This window comes from Syzygium oleosum, unplaced genomic scaffold (assembly GCF_021117445.2).
Source record: "Syzygium oleosum isolate NSW1041296 unplaced genomic scaffold, Sole_v2.1 Sole_v2.01, whole genome shotgun sequence".
In the NCBI taxonomy this organism is placed as follows: Eukaryota; Viridiplantae; Streptophyta; class Magnoliopsida; order Myrtales; family Myrtaceae; genus Syzygium; species Syzygium oleosum.
In genome coordinates, this window is record NW_026607485.1 from 29,809,445 (window position 1) to 29,835,355 (window position 25,911).

Here is a 25,911-nt window from a genome sequence, read left to right on the forward strand (position 1 = left end):
TATTTGAATCCCAAATCTGCTCTCCATTAAACCTCCGTCAAATTTCCCTTAGTGATTTTGCACTCATCGATCTCTCGTGCTTGGGAATGTTCCATCTCTCGCAGTCGGAGGGCTCATGCTTGGGAGTTTTCTATCTCTCGGTTGTCAGAGAGAAATTTTGGACGGAGGGTTAATGAGGTCAGATTTGTGACTCAAGTAAATGTTTGTGATTTTTTTTAGTAAAATTGGGATTGGACGAGAAAATTAGGACAAGAGCTAAAGTTGGGGGGTTTTCATAGGACAAAAAAAAGTTTAGGATATAATTGGGACAAGACCTAAAGTTGAGAGTTTTTTATGTGAGAAAAAAAAAATTTACGGAAGAATTGGAACTGAACCTAAAATTGGAGGGTTTTTATGAGACAAAAGGTAAAATTGGGGCAAAAGCTAAAGTTAGAGGTTTTTTAGGATATTAGGCTACACGCATTATCATAAAAGTTAATTCACTGAGATTTGCGATATTTTTTATTGAGTAACTTATTATATACGTGCCAAATTCGTAAACAGAATCCTTCTGTATAAGGATGTTCCTCGTATACTTTTGAAATTGCCTAAATTATCCTTTATAATATGGGATTCAATAATAAGGAAAGTAATAAAGAAATGCAAAATCAGTACGTTAAAGATAAGGAAAGCAATTAATGACGTCCATAATGGTAGTGCTGGAAAAACGAATGGTGAAATATACGTTTTAAAGCCGTTGAATGGTTTTTTCCTTATATTGACCCAAAAATATGATAATCATTATTATTACCCATAAATATTGTCATTATTACGCTTGACCAGTCAGAATTACAAGCAACATTCTCGTGATCTCATATTTCTATTCCCTTCCTTAAAGATGAGTTGTTTAAAGAGTCATTGTCCGAAAAAACACTTGTAATAGCTGCCTAAATCTATTATTTCCCAAACAAAATGTGCATTATCTTTTATATCCCAATCAACCGAGTATCTAGCACCATATCACCAAGAAAAATATAGCCTTGAAAACCCTAATCCCTCTCTCTAGAGCTTAATCTCATGGAGACACCAAAAACCATGATGATGAAGAAGACATTCTACCACAACTTCATGCCCACCAAAGCCGAGGAGGAGGCCGCGAAGGCCAGCGACGTGCCCTATCAAGCGACGCGCACTCTCTTGGAGATCAACGACATTGGCCGGCCGCAGCTCCTCGCCAATCCCAACTACCCGTGGCTGATCCGGAAGACCATCAGCAACAGCGAGATCATGACGAGGAAGCTCGTGCTCTCGCACACCGACACCTTCGACCACGTGTTTCGCTACTGGACGCTCGAGACGTGCAACCACGTGGTTACGGGGGGTCGGTGCCCGGTGGCGCTGATCGACTTGACCGACGAAAAGAGGCCAAGGAGGTACCAGAGTGAGAACACCTTCCTGGAGCGAGGCCCGAACGAGACCTACTTCCTGGGATGGCTCGACATAGTCCGCAACTGGCACTTCAATGCCAACGACGAAGTCGGGTTATTTTGGGATATCCGATCCGGGGTTTTTCACTTTAAGATGCTCCGAAGGGGAGGTTGAATTTTCAGAAGACACAGCTAGGGCATGTTGTGTTTTTTTTTTTTTTTAGGTATTTAAATTTTCTCATTTTTTTTCCCATTGTGTAACATTCGAATGCCCTTTTCCTTGATGATTGCACATACGGCTGCTCTTGTGCTTTTCTTTAATATCAATGCGTGGGCATTGTTATAAGAATATTAGATAACATGCTGTCTTGTAAATATGTATTGATTTTGGTAGAGCCGTTCTAGAATTAAATTTTTTTTCATACATATGTATGTATCATGTATCAATTTTTTCTTTTGTTTAACTTTTTTTAAGTGGAAAACATCTTTTCAAAGGAGGGGAGTTACAAAACAAGTATAGAAACCACTAGGGGTTGCCTTAGTGATCACCCTTTTTTCAAAGGAAGGGGGAGGTGGGGACACCCAAGTGAGAAAGGAGGGTTTCGAAATTTGCATACTTAACACGGGAAAATTACCAAAAAAGTCCTAAACCTTTTATAATTGTGCCAATTCAGTTATAAACCTTTTTTTTTCCAATTCAATCCTAAACCTTTTGCAATTGTGCCAATTCAGTCCATCCGGCCACTTTTGGCCGGCCGGCGTCTACGTGGCAATATTTTAATATTTTTTATTATTTTTTAATTTTTTTTCCTTTTTCTTTTTTTTTTCTTTTCCTTCTCCCCCTGCCTATCCGGCCAGGGGGGAGGCTCGCCGGCGAGGGCCCAGCTCGCCATGGCTGGGCGAGCTCCACCCTCGCAGCCGCTAGGCGAGCCTCGCCCAACTCCGACGAGGCTTGCCTAGCGGCGGCGAGGGCGGAGCTCGCCCAGCCATGGCGAGCTGGGCCCTCGCCGCCTCTGGGCGAGCCTCGCCCAGCCATGGCGAGCTAGGCCCTCGCCGCCGCTGGGCGAGGGCGGAGGTCGCCCAGCCAAGGCGAGCTCGCCCAGCTCCGGCGAGGCGGAGCTCGCCCGGCGAGGGCCCAGCTTGCCTCGCCGGAGCTGGGCCCTCGCGGGCAAGCCTCCCCCCTAGCCGGACAGGCAGGAGCGAGAAGGAAAAGAAAAAAAAAAGAAAAAAGGAAAAAAAATTTGAAAATAATAAAAAAAAAATATTAAAATATTGCCACGTGGACGCCGGCCAGCGCCACGTCAGCCGGCTGGCGGCCACGTCAGCCGGCTGGCGGCCACGTCAGCGCCGGCCGGCCTAAAGTGGCCGGATGGACTGAATTGGTACAATTGCAAAAGGTTTAGAACTGAATTGGCAAAAAAAAAGGTTTAGGACTGAATTGGCACAATTACAAAAGGTTTAGGACTTTTTTGATAATTTTCCCTACTTAACACACACAATGACTTGTAAAATAGAAATAACAATAGGATAGAACCGGATAAAAAAAACAGGGTAGGAATAATAAGGAGAGTGAAAGGGGCAAATGTAATAAATAGCTTAACCTAATGGTGGAAGAGAAAATAGCGCTAATATTGCCAATTTGTTCCGGTCTGGTCCGGTCCCACCCAAGCAATAGGAACCCGACTCGGACCGGATATCAGTTTCTCAAACCGGACCGACCACTCCGGTTCGATTCTCGGGCAGTCCAGTGGAAGTAATTGGCATTGGAATCCATCAGCTCCGATCATCATCAACCATCTTCGAACCTCCAGTCGCCGGCCCTAGGGAACACAAGCGGGGAGAGTAGAGAGAATTCTCAAGAAATTTTACTCTCGGAAAGAATAGCTGGAGAAATTTCCTCAAAGCTTTTCTCACTTTCTCATCATCTTTCCGATATCGTCGAACGCCACTGATCACTGTCCGTAGACTGTTCACAGCTGCGCTCGGACTCTCTTGTTCGCTTTTGTTCTCGGTGACGTTACTGACGAAGGGATCAGAGGACGTCGAAGAGGTTGAACTTGTTTGAAGCCTCGTGGCTAGTGTTGATCTTCATTGACGACGCGTTCCCGGGGCTCCTCTTCTAGTTTGGCAATTGATTGTGACCAGAACTCTTCATCGTTAAGGTAACATAAGATGCTTTTTAAGATATTTATGATAACGTTGTTGAGGAAATCATTCTAGTCGAAAGGACTGCATTGACGACATGGTTAGGCTTCTTCTTCGTTGTGCACACAATCTGTTTGATGAAATTCCTAGACGGCATTAGTGAACTTCTGAGTCTAAATCCGATTGAGATGTCTTGGCGGCTTGATATGTCTGTGTTTCCTTTCTAAATAAACCTGGGCAGAGCGTCGAGTGAGAGGCGATTAGGGTTTGCCGATTAGAGGAGAGAAGAGAGGGAAAGACTAAGGAGGATGCGTGAGCGTCGTGGGTGAATTCGGAAAGACCCGAAGAGAAGAGCAAGAAGAGGTGTGCACGATGGAGTTTTGATTACTGAGTTTACATTTAAAAATAAATAAATAAATAAATAATTGGTCTGAGCGGTCCGGTTTGGTCCGGTTCCCCTTGGAATTGAGAGCTGGATCACTCGGACACCGGTTCCACTTTTAGAAACCGGTAATCGGACCGGCACCTCGAGGGACCAGGCGGTTTCCAATTCGATCGATCCGTTTTGTTCACCCCTCCTAAAAAGCCTTGCAAACCTCTAGAATTGGTATGTTTGTAACATCTTTAAATAAATATATATATTCCGACAAAAAAAAAATATATATATATGTATACATGTATATAATGTGGTCATCATATTACAAATTGACAAGATAAAAATCAGTAGAGGGATTTTAATTTTTATTGCAACTGTTGGCTTTTTCATATTATCCAATAAAAAAGTGCATATTCACCAATATTCAGATTCTTCGGAATTTCATGTGTTTTTCTTTCGATTTCTATGTATGTTCACAAGTGTCACTTTTTTATCTTTCTTCTTCCATACAGTAGGGTGTCCAACCCATTTGTCTATCCAACTAATTTTAACTAGATGAAGCGGTTCCATCATCTCACACATACAAAATCAAGAAAATACGAAAGTTTGATGTTTTTAAAGCCATCCATTGATCAAGAAGACAGACATACTTAAAACTAGAGTAATTCCTTCAAATTTTCGACTCGTTGTTATTTTCAACAGACTTGCCAATCTAGGTTTTTTTTTTGTCTGTCCTATTACTAACTCTCTTTACTCTTTGACTTTTGCTCTGTTTCTTGCAGAGCGCGGGAGTCGAACCCTGCATCTGTGATGCTAGCATCCCCACCCTCCAATCCCTTTACCAACAGGGCCGTATGCCTATTAGCGCCAATCTAGGTTTAATAGCCATAATGTACTATTGGCAAGGCCGAAGAAAATACGCAAGTATGATGTTTCGAAGCCATTCATTGATTGAGGAAGACAGAAATACTTTCTACTAGAGTAATCCTTTCAAATTTTCAGCTCTTGATTGTTATGTTACTTTTAGATAAATGTCCACGAAGGGAACAATTGTGATCTCATTATTGTTAACTCAATAAACAAAATAGTAAGCAGCATTCTCCTAATCTCATATTTCTAGGCCTAATTCCTTTAAAAATCATCAACTCTAGGTCGAGTCCCAATTATGGACCAAATTTTTTTTTTCTCATAAAAAAACACAAATTTTAGGTTGCATCCCAATTCTGGTCCAAACTCTTTTTTGTCTTGTAAAAAAACACTTACTTTAAGTCAGATCTCAACTCTTGTCCAAACTTTTTGTTGTATCATAAAAAAGCACCAACTTTTAGTCGGTACGCAAATCTGGCCCATGTGAAGTTTTTGTCCGATGATATCGTTAAAAATTCAATGCGTATCAGCTGAAACTTCACGCAAACTCGACGGGAGCTAGATTTGGGTACCGAATGAAAGTTGGTATTTTTTCATAAGACAATAAAAGATTGCGCTAAAATTGTGGACACGAGTTAAAGTTGATATCATGAGATAAAAAAAGTTTAGGCCATAATTGGGATAAGAGATAAAGTCACTGTTTTTTAATGAGACAAAAAAAATCAAGACAAGTTGTGCTGTTTTTAAGGAATTGGGTCTATATATACCTTCACGACCAAACTTCTCTCTGCTGATAAAGTTTTCAAGAATCATTATCCAAAGAAAAAACTTGTATTTAGCTGCTTCTGAAAGAGGTTTGAAATCTTTTTAGGTTTGAAATCTTTTTATTTCCTAAACAAACGCGTATCCTCTTTTCACCTATATATTTGTAACATTCGTAACATCCAAAATATTGAACCACAAACATTGAAAACCCTAATCCTTCTCTCTATGTCTCAAGTACATAGAGACACCAAACACTCCATTACAATGACGAAGACATGGTACTACAATTTCATCCCCACAAAAGCCGAAGAAGAGGCCGCGAAGGTGCAAAACATGCACTACCAAGTGACCCGGACCCTCGTCGAGATCAACGACATCAGCCCGGTGCAGCTCCTCGTCGACCCTAACTATCCGTGGCTGATAAGGAAGGCCGTTGGCAGCGGTGAGTTAAGGACGGGAAAGCTCATGCTCTCGCACAACGACACCTTTGATCACGTGTTCCGCTACTGGACACTCGAGATGTGTAACCACGTTGTGATGGGTGGCCGGTATCTGGTGACGCTGGTTGACTTCACCGACGAGAAGAGCCCTCGAGCTTACCAGAGCGAGCACACCTTCCTGGAGAGGGGATTGAATGAGACCTACCTCCTGGGGTGGCTCGATATTGTCCAAAGCCGGATATTCAACGCCGGCGACGAGGTTGGGCTGCTTTGGGATATTCGGACTCAAGTTTTTCACTTTAAGTTGCTGCGAAGAGGAGGTTGAATTTTGCAAAAGATATACCTTTAGGGCTGCGTTTTTTCCTTGTTCTTTGTAACATTAGGATGCACAAGATTCTTTTGCTCTTTTGCAAAATATGACATTAGCATGCTTTTTATTTTTTTAATCTCGTTTTGTTGGTATTGTTACAAGAATTCCGAATGTAATGTCTGTACGTGGGTGGAATTAGGGATGAGCATTGGGGTCCTATTCAACTAGGGATTCGGTCCGAATTGGGCCGGTTCCAAAACCTTTTGAAGCCTCTTCTAAAAGCATACTTTAGCACCCATCGAGGATCTAATCATGGTCTTCAACATAAGAAAACAATAACTTAACCACTTGTTTTTATAGAGAATTGGTACAATTTTTATGTTTCATCATAAAAATTTCACTTTTTACTCAAAACATGAAATGGGCCGATTTCCGTGCAGATTAGGAGTTGGATTGGCCCTTATAGAAACATAGACGGATCTAGTTTCGGTTTCAACTTTTGGAATCTGTTCCCAGAAATTGACTCACCTTGCAACCAATCACCATAGGTGGGATAACGAGATCTAGGGGATATAAATCAATGGAAAACTCAAAAGTTAAAGAAAATCAACTGAACTTTTAAGTCAATTAAAGATAAAATGAAGTTCAAATTTTGTTACTCAAACAGTCGTTATATGCTGAGTTTAAAGTGAAAAAAAGCTGTTGCACTTTTCTTAAGAGATAATAAGTGTGATGGATAGTGGGGCTCAGATACTAAAACAATATGCTAGCGGGAGTTATTACTATTTGATTTTTCTATACTCTAAAATTTTAAATGAATAAGGTAAAAATTCAAGTGGAAGAAATTTAAAAGTGATAACTCCTTAAGTTGCTTTTGGTAGTCCAAATTTGAGTCTACATAGGATAACAAAATAACTTATTCAGTGTTTGGCAGCTGGAAATCCGGGTTAGGGATGGGATAAATCCAGATTACATAAAGAAATTTAAAAAATAACTTAACAATTTTCTTCCAACGATGAAATGCATTTGGCTTCGCCAGCCAGCATGCAAGGACCACAACCACAACAACCTCCTTCACAGTCAACCAACCAATGTCAACATGCAATCGTCATCACCTCCGACCACCGCCATTGTCATTGCCATCCAACTGATCGTGCTCCAACGATTCAGGGTAAAAAGGTGAAATTATACGCCACATGACCATAACCATTGAAGAACTCGAATCCTATCACGAGTGCGTCACATCCTTCAAGGTCGCTATCCACATTTGAGGCTTGTCTGCACTCATTACTCATTGCCCCAGTGCCGTCCACCGCTGGATCTTCGTCCACCTCGTCTCCACCCCTCACTACCCTCGATTGTTGGCTTCGACATCAAGTGGCACCTAAGCTTTGCGCACGGCATCCATCACCTCCTCGCTACCCTTCACCTTTATTTCGGTCATTGCTGCCTTGTCTACCAGATTGTCGCGACTGCTTCCTCCCACGATCGCTCCGCGACGCGCTAGGCAACTTGAGTCTCATCTTCGCTAGCGTCCAAATCGTCTTTGTTACGGTGAAGCTGAATGAGGACTACAGTCTGAAGGTGGAGATGACGTTGGATTTGGCGAAACCGGCGATGAAGGAGACAATCAGGAGGGAGCAAAAGAGAGCGGGTTTGAGAAGCATGTGAGGGAGCTCAAACAGTATGTGAGGGAGCTCAAGCGATAAGATCCGCATATCAAAGGAGATTGCACTAGGCATGTGATATTTTCAAAGAACTTTAATCCTATTGCACCAAATACGTGATGGGATCTTCTACAATCCGGTTGATATTTGGAAAATTTCTAATTCCATTTTATTCTATCCTATCACAATCCAAATTCAAATTACCAAACACAGCCTAAAAGTAGTAATAAATATAATTTAAAGTTTCAAACTTCAGTATATCTAACCATTGGATAAGTGGGAAGTTATCATAATTTTGAAACCTTCCCCACTTTCCATAAATTTCGAATTACTCAAGAAATAAAGTTTAGTGAGACAACTTAGAGCCCAAGAGGCCCAAGTGCCCAAGTCAAGATTAATTGTGGTAAAGCAAGTCAAGTGATGCTTAATGCTCATTGGTCCACTGGAGAGCCAACACTCTAAATTATTCTCCTAATGTGTGGTACTCACATATGGAACTCAATTTTTTTCGTTCTTTTTATCTTATATTGGACGTCTAAGGGAAATTATCCACTTAGTCCTAAATCTATTGTACGGATGCTAATTTAGTCATAAACTTTTACACAAAATCTCAATATAATCCTTCCAGCCAATTTTCATTGGAAATTGATGATAGGGCAGTGTGATGACTGGATCGTCACGTTAGTGATTCCCTCACCCAAGGTTGGTGACCTCAACCGGCCCCTTTGGTGATGGGTGCAGCGGTGGTAGCGCTCCCCTATTCTCTTTCTTTCTTTTTTATCTTTAAGTTTTGTTTTTTAAAATAAAATTTAAGCTTTTCTTTTTTAGTTTTTTAATATAGTTTAAATAAGATTTGAATAAAAAATGCCAAGTTAATATTTTCCGTTAGTCAAATTGACGGTGTTAACGTAAAGACTTGATTACACTAATTTGACAAATTTTAAGATTTGATTGCACTTTCTGAAAGTTTTGGAACTCAATTGCACTTTCGCGACAAGTTTTGGGAATGCAAATATCTAAAAAATAAATGGTTAATATCACAAAAATCCCAAATTGGTACACCTGTAATAAATTTATCCCAAATTATTTTTTTTACCACCAAAAATCTCAAATTGACATACTTGTGACAAATTTACCATCCGTTAAATTGGATTAATACCACGAAAAATCATAAATTGGTAAATCTGTGACAAACAGATGGGTAAAACCCTAAACTAGTATACCGGTTAACTACCACATGTCATCCAACTCAACAATTTGACTAAAAAATTTAATAAAAACTAACAGAGGGTAAATTTGTCACAGGTATATCAATTTGGGATTTTTAGTAGTCAAAAAATTAATTTAGGATAAATTTAGCATATATGTACCAATTTGGGGTTTTTTATGGTATCAATCCAAAAATAAAAGATAAAAGATGCATATCGTTGACTTGGATAAAAAAACGATGCGGTAATTAACATCATTTTTTGGGCCCTTTCATTGTTGATGTGGGTTGCCTCATCAACAAAAAAGTATATGACATGACATTCGACGTAAAGAATGATTAGATTGGAGTAAAGTTCTGTACATTTAGGGTGACAATATTTCAACCCCTAATTTTGCTAATACACTTCGTTTTCTTCACTTGACCGACCATAGTACCCTTTGCTCTCTCTCTTCAATTCATTGTTTCTATTTTTATTGGGTTAATAGTTGTGAAACCAATGAGAGTAATGATAGAAATAAAAATCAATTTTGTTGGTTCGGCCGGCATTTAGATTGTGAATCCGATGAGAAAGATGATGGAAAGAGAATCATTTTAATTTTTGGTTAGTCCCATAACAAAGAAAGAAGCAATTAATTAAAGGGAGCAAAAAAGAATGATATTTTGGTCAGTTAATTGAAAAAATGAGTGTCTTAGTTAAAATAGGAATAGAAAAAGCGCTGCCCAACATTTAATGAGAGAAAGTTCGAGGACCTATGACCTTATCAACCCCGTCATTCTTAGGATTTGTTTGTTTCACAAAAAATGAATGATTTGAAAAAAAAAATTTATAAAAATGATTGATTGCTTTGCTTACAAAAATGAATGAAAATTTTGTTATCCACGAAAATGTTTTGATATAAATTGTTGTTGATTATGAAAATATTTTTCATTGACTAATTGTATCGAGCAATATAAGCGATTATTTTTGGAAATATAATTTTCAAATCATTAATTTTTCGTGAAACAAGCGAACTTCGGAGAAAATTTGTATGAGTCGGAGAAATGATCTTGAATACCAAAATCGATGTTTCCTTTCATGTTCCAACTCCATATTCAGTTTGGAGCAGTTTGTATTGAAGTGCATTCCCTTCTTGACTTTCACTTTATGTGGCCAACTTCATCTTTGCCTTGTTTTCCCTCGTTTCACCTTCCACTTCGGCGCTACTTACCTTAATCCAATCACATCATGAGTCTTTAGCGCACCACGATTTCCTTTTACCTAACCTTTCTTTTTCCGTGAATTTAAGGTTCCATATATTTTCACGAAAAATAAATGATTTGAAAAATATTTTTATCCAAATAATCGCTTATATCCCTAACAAAAATGAACGAGCGATGAATATTTACATCGTTTATGAAAACATTTGGATATAAATTGCTGTCGATAATAAAAATATTTTTTTATTACTAATTATTCTAAGTGATAAACACGATCATTTTTTAGAAAATCTTTTACAATTACTCATTTTCCGTGAAACAAATTGAGTTTGAAATTTCTGACTATTTCCTTGAATTTTGGGTGCTTAAATGACTATCCGTGTCCGCATAAATTTTTACTTTCAATCTTTTCGCTCAATAAAAATCCCGCGATGGACGCACTTTAACTTTTATTTTTGATAAACCACTCAAAACTTTCCCAAAACATTGACACGCATTCACATATATTTATTTCGTAATCCTTTTGAATTAAGATGATATTATAATAATCGGGCGGAAAAGTAAAATAGTACTTTTTACCTAAAACGTAATTCCAAGCAAAGAATCTTTGCTCCAGTCCAAATTCCCTCTAGCCATTTTGCTATTCCATGCCAGTAATAATTTCATCTCCACTTCTTTTCTTTTTTTCCCTCAACCTTTTGATCAGACATGGCTAATCATTCAATGAAATCAAGGGCAAAGTGATTGCCTTTCATATTAAAGCATATCAAGAGATCTGCATGCCGCTCACTTTCTACCTGTAAAGGGATTGGCCGAGAACAGAACCGGTCGTGAAAAGCTTTTCGTCGATACATGAACGAGTCCCATCGATCCGCTCAAAGTCAAAATGCATTCTCAAACTCATCCTCGATTGATCTCGTACGGCACACCAACTTTGGAAAACAGTCTTCACCGACAGTTTACGTTTGGGATGATTCGACTGTCTTTGATGGGTTTCATCGGTTGGACCTAATGACAACCTTTCTTGTTCACCGTGGCATAATGACAGGGTTTACCAGTGCATAACAAAGGAGAAATGGTTCTCTCTTTCTCCCTCTCTCTCTTCCTGCCCACTGTTCGGTCGTGCATTTTGCCATTGAAAGCCGGTGTTGCTCTTGTATGACTTGTTGGTTGAGTGAGAGAGAGGGGGGGACTGGGCAAAGGTGTAGCTGATGGTGGTGGTGGTAGAAGGAGTCGGCCATCCCTTCGCTGGAGTCACGACAGCGGCCCGGTGAGCCAAGCTAAGAAGGAAATCGTGGCTAAAGTTATCTATGTCAATTTGATTTTGTTTGCGGCTATACCAATGTCAAGTTGGGTGAAAATAGATGCTCCAATTGGTGCAAAACGCAGTTTGACCGCCACATGCCGTAATATGACACATCTGTTATCATGTATTGCCACTTGTCATGACGCGCCGACACTAGTCGTAACTCAATGACTATCTGTCAACAAATTCTCCATGGAGGAAAATGGAAGACTATAAATGACCATTTGAGAGCCAAAAAACTGATAGAATATTAAAATATAAAACCACGCATTCATCTAATAGCTTAAGTTTTTAGAATAATTGGCAGTGACCCCATCAAAATCACACAGAATCAAGTTCAACACTCTCGAATTCTACATAAATTATACACATTTCTTCTCATTCTTTGATCTCGGACTTAAGTATCGAAGTGCCAATTCGGACACAACACCCGGCTGCCTTGACCCGCTTTGTGTGCTGCAAATCAATTTTCCGGTGAGAGCTCCGGTTTATCTTGTGGATTTCCAATCAAGTTTCTCAATTTTAACTAGAAGGAAGAGAAAACTAATATGGAAAAATTTCCAGCTATAATTATTCACAAAGGTCTGCATACCTCATTGATCGAGCCGTACCAACTTTTCTAGAAATTGACAATGATCTTCTGGGACATCCAATCTTTTCCACTTTCTGTCCATATGCTATTTCCTTTTCATTTTGGACTAGCTGTAAAATTGTTTAGACAATGGACAGACTGCAATTTGTGAAATTAGGACCTTAATAAGTAAAAGAGGTACAATAAAATAAAGTGTGTGATCATGTGCTGATAAATATTTTTGGTTTTAGAGTAGAAAAGTCGCACTGTAAGGTAAAAGTGATAAATAATAGCCAAAACACCATTATCAAACATCACTATTTGAAATTTTTATCACATTTAACACCATGAACTTTTCGATGGTACATTTGTGTCTCTCAACTTACAATTTATATTCGACATATAGTACTATTAACTTTTCCTTTAGCTTTCATCAACCCATAGTTCACGGAGGTAAATATGTATTGACTGACGGAAATGGATAACCAGTTCACGAGATTAACAGTTGCAGATCATAATAAACTTTAATATATAACAAGATAATGTCACTGATTTTGTTGAACCCATGGGATTCGCTTCGATTTGTGACACCATATCAATATATCACATCAAAGTCAGGTTAGTCTTGTGATATAGGTCTATGAGAGTGGTTTCCTAGGTTACAAGGTTGACATTCTCCTTTGAAATAGACAGTATTCGTTGGCATAAACTGTTCAACCATTGTTGTTACAAATATAAAATGTCTATAAGGACTAAGTCTGCAAAACCTTACATGCTCATGCGCCATCTTTCGCAAGTCATGTCATCTTATAAATCATATCTTTGACATCAGTTAAACAGTTATTCCCTTCACAATGTTTTTTTCATATGTTATGTTATGTAAGAAACTGGAAGTCAGTTTGAGAAAAGCTATGATAGATTCCACGTACAAATCTCCCTTGCATAACAATATATTTACATACACAACAATAAGTACTTAAATTCTTATTAACGTTGGCTACCTCTTATTCTTCAATTGTCCAGAAAATTCTTAAAACCATATGGTATCTTCTATGTAAAACCATCATTTGTCAGATTGAAATCGTGTGAGCTGGTCCTATACTTCAATGTACGACCAAAGCTGGATCTAATTATTAACAGGGTCATCTGAGATTATAAGTGATCATGGTCAACAGCTTCATCATCATCATCTTTTTCAGTTTCCTCTCATCATTTGCTCCACCATCTTGCAAACAACTCCAAGAAACTGATCAATGACATGCATTGACTTTGCAATTTTAGAATTTCCTTCCATTGAATGGACCCCCACACAAACTCTTTTCTCCTACCCAGAAGATGTACCTGAAAAAGTACATCTTCCCATCTCTTTCCATGCAAAAGGAAAAGAACATAATGCCATAGGAAAAGAAAGAAATCAATCAGTCTGTTCAAGAAGTAAAAGTTGGCAACCTAGGAAGAGTCCTCAATTGGGATGGTGGTTGGATCTAAAGTTCCAAATGGTCAACGGCAAACTCTCATTTCGTGAGCTGCTTAAGCTCGTCAACAGCAAGGAAGAATTCGATGAGACTGTGGTTGCCGTCTCGGGTAATTCTTCTACATCAGGAGCCAATGAGAAAGACAACGGTCTCCTCTGTTTTGGCTCAATTTGGTCGATAGACAGATAACCGATGGCCTTCCCGTTGCCTTTTTGGTCAGCAGGTCAGTGACCAGAAGCTTTATTGACGAAACTGATCGTGACCTCCTTGTCGCGTCTGGCCATTTCTATGGGGAGAAGGGTGCTGCTTGCTATGATCTGCTCCGCGTTGTACCTCGAGATGTCGAAGTTGGTCACTGCATTTGCTCCTCGGAACTTTATGGCGGCAATGTCATAGGCCTCTGCTGCTGCTTCTTGAGTGCCTAACCAGAAACCCAATTAAGAAGCAAACTCATTGGTTTCATCTGATAGTGTCTTTCAAGAAATAGAGAATCGTGAGATGTTAATGTGACTCACTGAAAGTCCCAAGATAGAGGTCCTTGTTGCCGGCAACTCGGCCAATCCGAGCTTGCCAACGTCCATGCTGATGATGTCTATGTTTATTAACACGAAAGAATCAATCAGAAGATACTCTTGGCAAAGTTTGATGAAACTTAAAAACAAAGTGAATGTACTTCAAATCATAGTATTTGGCCACAAGAAAAATAATTGGACCTTGTGACTCCTCTATACATGGAAGCCCCTCTTGAAAATCCACTACTTTTTCTGCAATATAAAAATGCAATAACAATCAAAACAAGGCAAACTTTAAAGATATGACGGTACATCGGTTGCTTATTCAAATGAAAATGACAAGGCATGCCACAGAGGAAAGAAGACCAAATTTTTGGAAACCTCCTAAGGTGAGCAACATATTCCTGTCTGCTCATGGTCTTCATTTCCTCCAGTTCTTGTTGATAGTTATCCAACTAAAAAAGTAAGGGGAAAAATATCACAATCTGAGAAAAAAATGGCAGGAGATGTAACTGTAAGAGAGAAACAGTGAGCAGATTATTACAGTGAAATTGAGATGGGTTGATGGTCCCCAGTACTTGAGCGCGGCGAGATCATAAGCCCTCGCAGCCTTTTCTTCCCTATCATACCCTCCTGTCAATAGAATTCAGTTAGGAGTATCATAAAGATCCACTTCAATGCGAGCATGACTCTTTTCTTTTTTATAAAATTTTTGAATGAAACCAAAAAAAAATAGAGAAATTTAAAAGTAGAAGAATGAAGGAGGCTTACCAAGGTACACTGAGTTTTATTGTTTGTTGGTTGAGAGTGGCATACACATCGAAGCAAGACAAGCACAAGTCAGTGACATGGTATTCCACATATCAAGAATTGGAAGAGAAGAAGACAGTGAAATGAAAGACAAAAAACAAAAAATTGACACACTCTTCACTGACCTTGTCTTCCTTTCCTGCTCTGTCCTTCTTTCTTGCAGCTGCTATCCCACAAATGAGCTTCATATCTACCTGTCCATCTGTGTCTGAGAAGACAAAACATACCCAGAAGTAGAGTTGAGAAATATTCAGACAAAGCGAGAAAAATAGTTTGGCATGTATAATTTAGGAATCTGAGAGGGTGGAGGAGGCAGAGCATCATGTTAAAGAAAAGAGGAATGCTAGTGAGTAGGGACACTAACACTAAGACTGGTTTCTAAAATCAATAAATTATGCGATGCAGTGAACTCTTATCTAAACAGGGAAGTAAATGTTAAGCACCTAACAAGAATGTGCCATAGACCGGTTTTGTTAACCAGTATTGGTATTTCTAGAGCTATTCGGTATAAAAAGGAATAAATGCAATTGACTTGAGAAAAATTGCGGATGATCATGTTTTTGAGCAGAAAACGAGCCAAGGGTGAGAAACAAGAAAAGAAAAGAAAAGTCGAGTGACCTTGTAACACCTCTGTACTGAGAAGTTCTCTGCCCAAAAGTATCCAGAGATTTCCTATGAACTATCTTCTTCTGATTACAATTGTCAACCCCTCTTTTCTTTGTCTCCAGGGCAATGCACTCTGCTATCGTGTCGGCTATCTGCTGTGAGCTCGCAATGCTGCCCGGCTGTGACTGAGGGCTCATCGACAAGCTCAACGAGTGCGAATCGCTCGATTCCATTGTGCTCACAGGACAAGATCCTGACCCACAATGACCCATCATGCTTCCATTCATCATCTTGATCTCCAATGCATTGTTTGAATGAATGTGATGAAGGAGCTCACGACTTGCGAATTCTTCAGAGCAGAGATGGCGGTAGTGTTGGGATTGGGCTTGGGCTTGGGCTTGGTCTTGGTGTTGCCTTCTCCAATAGATGTGGTTGAGGTGATTTTGGTGGTTGTGCTCGTGATCTTGTGGGTCTCCCAGGTGATACAACTTTTCTATGTCATGGCTCATGGTTGCACCACTGAAGAAGTCCTCCGGTTGTGGAGTAGCAGAAGCTTCACATGAAAAATCCAAGAAGCAATCAGAAAACGGATATTTCCTAAAGAACAAGCAGCAAAAGGACAAGAGAAAGAGAAAATTGACGGTGCAGCCCATATAAGTTCAAAATGCATTTGTACTTTCCCAGAGGAGTCCTATTCTTTGTCCACAAGATGAACACAATATATGAGTATCCCAACTAATTCTGTCATATAGCATGCCTAAACTCGCATTGGAGGAAGTAATACAAACAAAACAAAAGGAGTGCAGTGTCAGGAAGCAAGTTGGGACTCACCTTGAGCCTGTGACTTGTGGAGAGCTTCCATTAGGCAAAGAGACCCATCAGACTTGAGTGGCATTACAGACAATGCAGAGCATGAGCCAAAGCTACCTTCAACTCCATTCAACAGGCCATAGTCAAGGGTCGGAGTTGAGAGACCAAATGCAGAGTCAATAGGTGCTTGGTTCTGCCGTTGGCGGTGGTAAGATGAGAGGGAGGCCTCCATGTTCGAGTGAGGAGAGAGCGAGAAGCCCAACCAATGACTGCTCCTTCCATCATCACTGTTCATGGGCGTCATCTCTCTGTGTCTCTCTAGTTCTTCGTTGCTATTTCTTCGAGCTTGATTTGTGAGTTTCTGGGCAAGTTTCTCTCTAGATGCAAGGAGAGCTCAATCATTGGGACACTAAAAAACTAATCATTCCAATATATAATAATCTCTCTCTCTCTCTCGCTTCAATTCCATGCTTCACAAACTGATGATGGGATCTTTTTTGCTGCTTGTTTTCTGGCTGAAGCAGTGATGGAAACAAGACCCAGACTCATGCTTCTCTCTCTCTCTGAAAAGCATTCACGTAGAGAGAAACAAAAAGGGGGTTGCTTTATAGTAAACAAAGGGAATGTGCTCCAGCAAGAAATGCTGGGCATAATTCCAGCACGCCATGGGGATCCGTGTATGAGAAAGAGACATCTTCTTTTGCTTTTGGAAAAACTGTGCATATACGCTCCTCTCTCTGTCTCTCTCTCCAAATTGAATACCTCGTGTTCCAGGCATCTTTGTTGAGAATTGCTTAAGATACTTAATCTTTGTAACAATATTTGTTTACTAATTGATTGCAACATTGTTTGGAGAAAATTGCTTTACGTGTAAGTCCACCATTGAAGATTATATGTATCTGTGAATCTCACGTGAGTCTTATCAAATCCGACTATTCATATTGAGTTTAGTATATATACTCATGAAATACTTGATTCCAACTAATATTCTCCTATGTGATTTAACCGATTCACATATCACGCAAGTTTCATTAACCATCCTCGGTACCTACACAAGTATCTGAAAGTATTATAAGGACTAGACCATCGCATTTTCATGTTATGCACCTTGGGGGGATTATAGTTGGGTGATGGTCATACTTTTAACTGGTCAAGTGTCTTAGAAAAAGACACCAAACTGTGCCCAAATGACAACTTTCGCTTTGTCTAATTTCTCTGTTCCACATGCCATCCAATGTGCCTAACCACGCTGACATGCACAAACAGAAAGGAATGAACAAAGCTCCGTGACCCAACCATTAAGACCCCAACTCCTCCATTTCCTCCTTTTCTCTGTTCCTGCTCTTCTTTTTTAAGCGCCAGTTATGTTCAATGTGAATAAACTAGCAAACCCAGATGGCCGTGTAGGTGTACTCGTCCGGTTGCTCTTGCAGCTCGCCATATATGAGGAGGAAGATGAGTCGACGATACGATTTATCTTCAAAATGCTGTGAAAATGTCGGATTCAATCTCAGTAAGGTTGTGGCGACAGTGGCATGGCTGCAGTCTAACTCGATTGCCATTGACCAAGTGCTGCCGTTGCTAGGGGTGTGGCCTAGTTGTGGTCCAACCTAGCTGGAACCAAACCGAACCAAACCGGTGCCAGTTCAAGGAAGAACCGGTCTGGTTTTCAGTTACGAAACCTTGGAACTGACCTTTCACCAATTCGATTCTTGTATCTTGTGTAAAAACTACCGATTCAATCCGGAACCGGCCTAGTTGAACTGATCTAGAACCTATTTTATACTTATTAAAAAGAAAAATCGTAAGAGTTTACTTAAGAAGAGCTACAAATTAACCTATATGAGAGTTTTGACCTGATTTTCATAATTGGGATTGCTTCGAGGCCGGTTTAGTGCCCCAATTTGATTTTTCACAACCGGGACTTACAAGGTAGGTTTCAGATTTCGGCCTTAGACCCGAACCAATGTAGCCACTGCTCTGCCTCCTCCTCGTTCTCCCACTCTCCCTCTCTTTCCCTCTTTTGTCTCTGTTTTTTAATACGCTACTCTCAACTTTAAGTTCGAATTCTCTCTCTCTCTCCTCTCCAAATTTTCCCATTTCCATTGCTAACTTAACCGTTGGAGGGTCGATCCGGGCATAAAACTCGGACGCCCTGACCTGGTTGTTGCGCTAAAGATCAATCTCCTAGCGACGTTACAAATCAAGCTCGTGACTCCCAGTTCTAGCTTCGACATATAGTCTTAGACCCATGCAAGGTACGTAAGTCTTGCTATCTTATCTCTAAATTAATTTTATAAATCAGTCATTAGCATTACTCTTTGGTGCTTACTTCTCCCAAAGTAAGTCGAGCTTTAGGCCTCCAAAAGTATTGTGGTCTCGCATGCATCTTCGATCAATGATCTAAAATCGGTTTTCTCTTCCATTTTATTTGCTGTAGACAATCAGTAAGGTCTGCTTAAGTTGAGCACACTGAAGATATTAATGCTAATCTCAGATGATCGCTCAATGAATTCCCACAATTGCTATGATGAATAGGTTGACTTTTGTAATTGCACAGTTGACTATTTTTTGAACCTGTCTAAGAAATTAAACCCCCTTGATCTTCGCAAGAAACTAAGTTACAAGTCTCGAGAAGCAGAATGAAGCACAGTTGATGTCAAGCCATTTTAGAAAAAAAGCACCAAATTATTGCATGTAAATCCTCGGTCAAATTCACTCCTCTCGCACTAAATTTTTAGAGCTTCCTATTCAGGCCGAACCGATTTGAGAAGAAGAGGTCTCTCGCCCAAAGCGGAGACCATGAGAGCACGGCGAAGAGGCCGGTCATGTGGCCGAACACAATTTGCCGGGGTGGTCTTGGGCTCAAGATCTTGTTCACCACGTGCCTCGCGAACATCACGGCGTCGGTCGATTTCGCGCTCTGCGAAGCGCCCCCGCGCTCGGCGATCGCCTCTGTGAACGGCTTGTATAGACTCCACTCGTGAGCTCTCAGCTTCTCCGTGGTCGCGCTCCCGAAGTTCGACCTTATTGCCCCCGGGACCACCTTGATCACGTTGATGCCGAAGGGACGGAGCTCCAGTCGCAGGGCGTCCGTCATGGCATGCACCGCGGCCTTGCTCGAACAGTACGACCCGCCCCAAGGGGTCGGCACGGTCCCCACCACGCTCCCCACGTTTACGATATTGCCGCTCCGCCGGGCCGCCATGTGGGGCACCACTTTTTGGACCAACCTTAGCTGGCCTAGCGTGTTGATTTCCCAAGCCTTTCGGATCGCCTCCAAGGGTAGCTCCGCCAGCGGCCCCACGCTCCCGATCCCGGCATTGTTGATGAGGACATCGATCCGGCCGAACCTGGATATGATGGCCTCGACCGCCGACGCCACGCTTTCATCGGACGTGACATCGAGCTCGAGGGCTTCCACGCCATGACTAGACGCGAGTTCCGACATGTCTTCCATGCGCTGAGGGATGTCGGAGGCGAAGACGTGGCAATTCCGCTCGGCCAGCGCCTTGCAGTACTCGTGGCCGATGCCGCCCTTCGCGCACCCGGTGACGAGAGCCACCATCCGATCCCCCATGGCTCTCTCCCGGCGTTTGATGGATAAGATCACTTGCTTTATATCTCTTTTGAGATTTCCACAATTTAGGAATTTAGGAGAGTTTTGGCGACTTGAGCTAGGCATCGCTGATTCGACTTATGCGAGTGGGCGCATATTCGCCACATATGCTTCGGAGAACACAGATGAGCCGGCGACTCATCGTTCCTTTCGGCCATGAAAAAACAAAGAGGACGGCATCTCTTTGCTATCTAGAAGTCAAGCATATGGAATCAAATCTGTCTCCTTGTTAGCCTTTCGTAGTCATTGAGGATGTTCTCTAAGTTGCAGCAATTAAGAAATGTTCAGGATTGGAATAATCGGCCCCCCATGCAAATTAAATACTAAGTTGCAAGATGCTCTTCTTTTTTTTTTTTTGTCGAAAGTTACGGGGACAATGATACAAACAGTCCTAAATTTTGGCCCAATGTGCAATGTGATTCCTGAACTTTTAATTTCTTCAATATGGTCCATGAACTCTAATTCAATGTACAATGTGGTCCATGAACTTTTAATTTATTCGATATTGTCCCTGAACTTTTGGTATATATTTAATGTAGTCCCTGAACTATACGAAAATGTTCAATGTATTATATATTGAATATTTTCATATAGTTCAGGGACTATATTGAATATGTACCAAAAGTCCAGAAACCTCATTTAACAAATTAAAAGTTTAGGGATCACATTGAACATTAGGCTAAAGTTTGGAAATTATAATGAACAAATTAAAAATTCAGGAACCACATTGCATATTGGGTTAAAGTTCAAAAACTGTTTGTGTCATTTTCCCAAAGTTAAAAGGTGCCCTTAGAAATTAAGTAATTATTACAGTACACGAGGTTGTTCAAGTGGCCTAAACCGGGCTCATCTGGTGGAAGAAATACATTCACTACTGGACTTGCAGAGGAGCCATCTATGATCTCATCCCTTGATATCCCAAAGTTTCAAATAACTATTTTGTATTAGACAAAATGTTATATTTTCTTATAATTCGCATTAGTCTTTACATAAATCATGGAGTGTCTCCCTAGGTCACAATACAAGATCAATCGGTCGTTCATCACGCGAATACGTAAAATTTAAAATTATTTTATCCACTATTATGTATGTCTTGTTTTTCCATATCCAATATGAGTCCTAATGCTCTTTCACTAGGTTTAATATTGATATTAACGAGGGGCATTTAAGGAGGCTCTTTGGTTATCACAAAATATTTCGCCCTTAATGCGCGCACTCGCACACATATATATGGTTATTCAACTGCGATTGTTGCAACCTTACCAAAAAAACATTATGACTTCAATCAAAATATAATTAGTTAGGATTGATAATTTGACAGTGGAGCAAGAACAGTGAAAGAGTGACATGACATTCAAAATTGGACTCGTGAAGAGATTTGGAATTTATTTTCTTTCCCTTCTTTCGAAAACAAAGGGAATACCTTACATTTCTTTTCCACTAAATTCTATCAAGAATAAATTACCAGAAGCTAAATAACTCAGCTATCAACAAATGAATCGATTCTACATAAATGCAGTGGATTTACTCTTCAGCCTGTTAAGTTTAATAGAAGGGTTAATACCACGAAAAACCCCAAACTAGTACACATGTGACAATTTTACCCTGAACTAATTTGTTGACAAAAAAAACTCCAAACTGGTACACCTGTGACAAATTTACTCCAAACTAATTTTTTGACCACGAAAAATCCTAAACTGATATATCTGTAATAATTTTACCCGAACTAAGTTTTTGACTATCAAAAACCCCAAACTGGACCCCAAACTAATTTTTTAACCATAAAAAATCCCAAACTGGTATACTTCTGACAAAATCACCTTCCGTTAAATTGTATTAATATCATGAAAAATCACAAATTCATAAACTTGTGACAAACAAAGGGGTAAAACCCCAAACTAGTATACCTGTCAACTACCACGTGTCATCAAACTTAGCAATTTGATAGTAAAATTTAACGGAAACTAACATAGGGTAAATTTGTTATATGTGTACCAGTTCAGGATTTTTGGTGGTCAAAAAATTAGTTCAGGGTAAAATTATCACAGGTATACTAGTTTGAGGTTTTTCGTGATCAAAAGATTAGTTTAGGATAAAATTGTCACATGTGTACCAGTTTGGAGTTTTTTATGGTCAAAAAATTAGCTTGGGGTAAATTCGTCATAAGTATACCAGTTTGGGGTTTTTCGTGATATTAACCCTTAATAGAAATGAAAATGCCTACCTGTATCAAGATTTTTTTTTCTTTTGGATATGATTTTAATAAAAATGGTTGAAAAACGAATGCCCCGTCCTTGATGAGAGTGAATTTGAGAGCGACTCGACAGAGGTAAAGTTCATCTTTAGTGCATCGGACTAAGTAATTCTCTCTTTTGCGTTCGCACGCCCACAAAGCGTTGTGTTCATATCAGTCTCGAACTTTTGTGATGGTAACGTTGACAACGTCTTTATTCAATCCTAAATCTCTACTCTGGCAACAAACGGCTTCAATCTGCGTATTAATCAAGTCTTCTCGAAGTTGTAGAGCTTGTAAAATCATGGTTGGCTCCTAATGTCACGACATCCTTTTTCATAATAAGAAAATCCATACAGTCAACACAAAAAGACCTCTCAATTCACAAGAACATAACATTGGCGATCAGCCATGAAGCCAAATAATTTCATATCTGGCGTCAGGATGTAGCCAACGACTAGATTTTCATTGTACATATCAATCGATCTTAACATTGCCTCTGAAAACAGCTTTTCTCGCCAGCGTGGCGACCAAGTGACTAACCGATCTTGACGAACTACCTCACTAGCTAAAATACACACATATGAAGTCACTTTCACGCAAGATTGCCTCTAGCAAGTTGAATAAACCGACATATGCTGCAATCCATCCGAACAAGTCCTGCACGTATTCGATGCATGTGAGCCCACCTTATTTCAGCCATTAGATCACGTGAGTCCCAAGGCACCAGTTTTCTGCAAACTCTCTGGTCTTGTTACTCTCTTTTACTTGCTTTGCAGTCCTCTCTCTTAGCAGGAATACATATGCAATGTCATTGTCTCTGAACTGCAAGGGCTGTAAGCATCTAAAGGCCAATGGTCATGTCCCATTCAAGAAAGATTCTCCCTCCCTACAACTGGTCGATGAACTCTCGTAGCAGTAGGCAATGCCATTTTGTCTTTCTTCAGCTTTTTCAGTGTTTTATTTTTCTTCTTTTTCTTTATTTTGGGAGACGACAGCCCCGAGAGTACACATCTTTAAAGTCACTGGGGCTCTTTATTTCAACTTGTCTTCCCACAAAAAACTTAAAATATTATTCAAGTTTTTGAATAAAAAATTATGACAACGTACATTTGGATTTACGTGTCAATATTTGCATTTTACGAAAATTTCAAGTGTTTCGAATTCTAAAAATATCGAATTGCCCGTGTCACAGAACTTTGATTGAATAAAAAGTGAATAGTAAAAGTCTATCGAGACGGGTTTGACAAAAAAAATAATTGCAAAGGCCGCTTGACTTCATATGCATATGAAAGAAACGGATAATGTCGAATACAGTTTCTAATGCGGATCTTTTATCCAAACCAGATTATTTGATTTCCGATTTTGATTCAGTAGCAAATATAGTTGCTTTCTACAAGCATAAGAAAATTATGACAGTAATTGATGCAAAGCCACTTCTTGCAATGTTCATTCGTAATTGGAAATAACATATAGTTTTCCAATTATCTAATTTGGTGGAAAACTTGGTAAATACGTAGCGTTTCGGACAAAAACTCATCATGACAGCATTATTTGCGATTTGATAAAGGTCAACTTTACCATTCTAGGAACACGCTTTGATATATGGGGCCGTGATTTCCCCATGAAAGGCCAGTCCCCACATGCTCTGCAAATCTCTGACGTCTAAATTGAAGATGGTGTGAACAGAGAAAGTTCTGAGCCAGAATTTTATATAAACAATTTTATTGTTGGGAAGATGAATTGAAATATAAATGGTGGGATTGCTTTCAAGAAAGAATTCAAAAAAAAGAGCTTGACCCATCCATGAGAGTTTCTATATTAATCTAATTTATGTAAGACGTTAGACCATACGAGTCTTACATTTTAACATGAACTACTCATATGATCTGACAGGGATTAACGTGATCTAACGCCTCGTGTAGAATGTGCTAACATCAGCCGGAGAACCTAATAGTTTCCCCTATCTATCTTTGTGCACAAGATGTGCCTTTCATGTCTGCTTTTATTGGAAAAATTGGGTAGAGAGATGTCCTTTTAAGTTTCTACTTCTTCTTTTTCTTTTTATCCTTTTGACTTTGTCTTCTTTACAGCACAAAGAATGAGACTGGGAATGTCATGTTCGGTCTGGTTGTCTCTCTGTGATGGTGTCTTTATGGCAATACATTATCAGATTTGACTCCTAGACGTGCTGGAAAACGACGACCACTCAACTATTTCATACTCCACATGGACGCTCTTTTCCCATCTTTCCAAAGAAAGAATCATCAGCAATGAGAAAGGAAGAGAAGGTCGATGATAGTGTAGTACATCAACTATGGAGTTATATTAACTTTTATTTAGTAAGTATGGAGTTAGATCAGTTGACAAGGATCACAACACAGCCATCAAGTGTCGTCGGATCAATTTTTCGGCCTACTTTTCGGACTCTCTACCGGTGCTCGACTAAAATAACTAGGAAAAGGGAAAAACAAAGAAAAAAGGAATAGAGTGGAGAAAAAATGGATAAAACGATGTAAAACATCCGAACCTTAACATCGGTTGATTTATTGGCTACATGAACAAGTGTCGCGAGTATATACATTAAGCGCGCTTAATAAGGAAATGCTCGATTTCCAAATGATTAACTCCACATATCACGAAAAAATTGAGTACTCTAGAAATCGCCATTTGTCCCAAAGACACTCAATATCGATATCCATTCAATTATTTAGGTTAAAACTAAATTTGGCTTCAAAAGACGTTTTAAGTAACTTGACAGTCATTGACCTCGATTTTTTTTACCCAGTAGGGTGCCTTCGCAACACTAGCATGGTGATATTATTTCGAAAAGACAAAGGAAATCCATCTCCAATGCATGTCTCAAGCAATCGGCCCGGCCAAAGTAGGTTATCATCGGCAAACGGATCACGATTCTTGCCTCTATGGTTATGGAAATTTTGGTCAAGTAGTACAATCCTAAATGAAACCATGTTCACTAGATGATGTATCATGTATATATTGTTTGGGGAGACGGGGACATCCTGTAGTTTAGTCAATTTGGGCTTGTAATGCATAGTCCTTCAGTCTCTTTTAGTTGATGATCAAAGTATAACTTATCCAGCCCCCAAAAAAGAAGGGTTTTCTATGGTACAGCTAGGAATAAAGACAACAAAAGCTACGCATATGATGTCTATCCCGAGGCAAGTATATTCAGAAGAATATGTGCATCACTTGTGCGCATTGCTTGAAGAACCATACGGTGGAATGAACATAACTAATATCCTCTGACATAAGATTGAAGGTGTGCACTTGGTATATAGTTTGAGGAAAAACAAAACGTTTTCACCATATTGATTGAGGTAATTCAATAACACGACAGCCTCCTCCGGCGTCAAATGTCCCAAATATCTGGCCGAAATGTACCAAAATATTGCTCTACTCGAAGTCTACCCAGTATTCTACAGAATGCGGGCGTAAAACTAGTGTCCTTGCGCAATATGTGACAGCGAAACTAAGCCCTTCTCTGGCTAAACAATATCAGGGGCTTATCATATTACAAAGACAACATTGGCATCTTACGAGCACCTTATGCAGAAAATTTGAC

The 25,911-nt window shown here is 39.8% G+C and overlaps 2 protein-coding genes across 2 annotated transcripts; both read right to left on the bottom strand.

Annotated features, from left to right (window-relative positions):
* Positions 1 to 13,640: 13,640 nt before the first annotated feature.
* Positions 13,641 to 17,030, bottom strand: LOC115685193 (AP2-like ethylene-responsive transcription factor ANT). The gene is made up of 9 exons (XM_030610218.2): positions 16,495 to 17,030; positions 15,676 to 16,216; positions 15,183 to 15,265; positions 15,019 to 15,027; positions 14,792 to 14,880; positions 14,629 to 14,702; positions 14,449 to 14,499; positions 14,251 to 14,327; positions 13,641 to 14,156 (listed from the first exon to the last, which is right to left on the bottom strand). The coding sequence occupies exons 1-9, from the start codon at positions 16,775 to 16,777 to the stop codon at positions 13,960 to 13,962; spliced, it is 1,404 nt and encodes a 467-aa protein (XP_030466078.1). The 5' UTR covers positions 16,778 to 17,030; the 3' UTR covers positions 13,641 to 13,959.
* Positions 17,031 to 18,954: 1,924 nt separating this feature from the next.
* Positions 18,955 to 20,290, bottom strand: LOC115685195 (short-chain dehydrogenase ptmH-like). Its single transcript, XM_030610220.2, has one exon. It carries the CDS (start codon positions 20,156 to 20,158, stop codon positions 19,211 to 19,213), a length of 948 nt encoding a protein of 315 aa, XP_030466080.2. The 5' UTR covers positions 20,159 to 20,290; the 3' UTR covers positions 18,955 to 19,210.
* Positions 20,291 to 25,911: the final 5,621 nt, after the last annotated feature.

What these genes read in the sequence shown, in the direction of transcription:
- LOC115685193 (XM_030610218.2), bottom strand. Translation starts at nt 16,777, where the DNA reads ATGACGCCCATGAACAGTGATGATGGAAGGAGCAGTCATTGGTTGGGC. An exon ending in TATGTTGCTCACCTTAGGAG is followed by an intron (nt 14,500 to 14,628) that starts GTTTCCAAAAAT and finishes TTTATATTGCAG; the next exon opens with AAAAAGTAGTGGATTTTCAA. An exon ending in CCTCTATCTTGGGACTTTCA is followed by an intron (nt 14,157 to 14,250) that starts GTGAGTCACATT and finishes GTTTCTGGTTAG; the next exon opens with GCACTCAAGAAGCAGCAGCA.
- LOC115685195 (XM_030610220.2), bottom strand. Translation starts at nt 20,158, where the DNA reads ATGCCTAGCTCAAGTCGCCAAAACTCTCCTAAATTCCTAAATTGTGGA.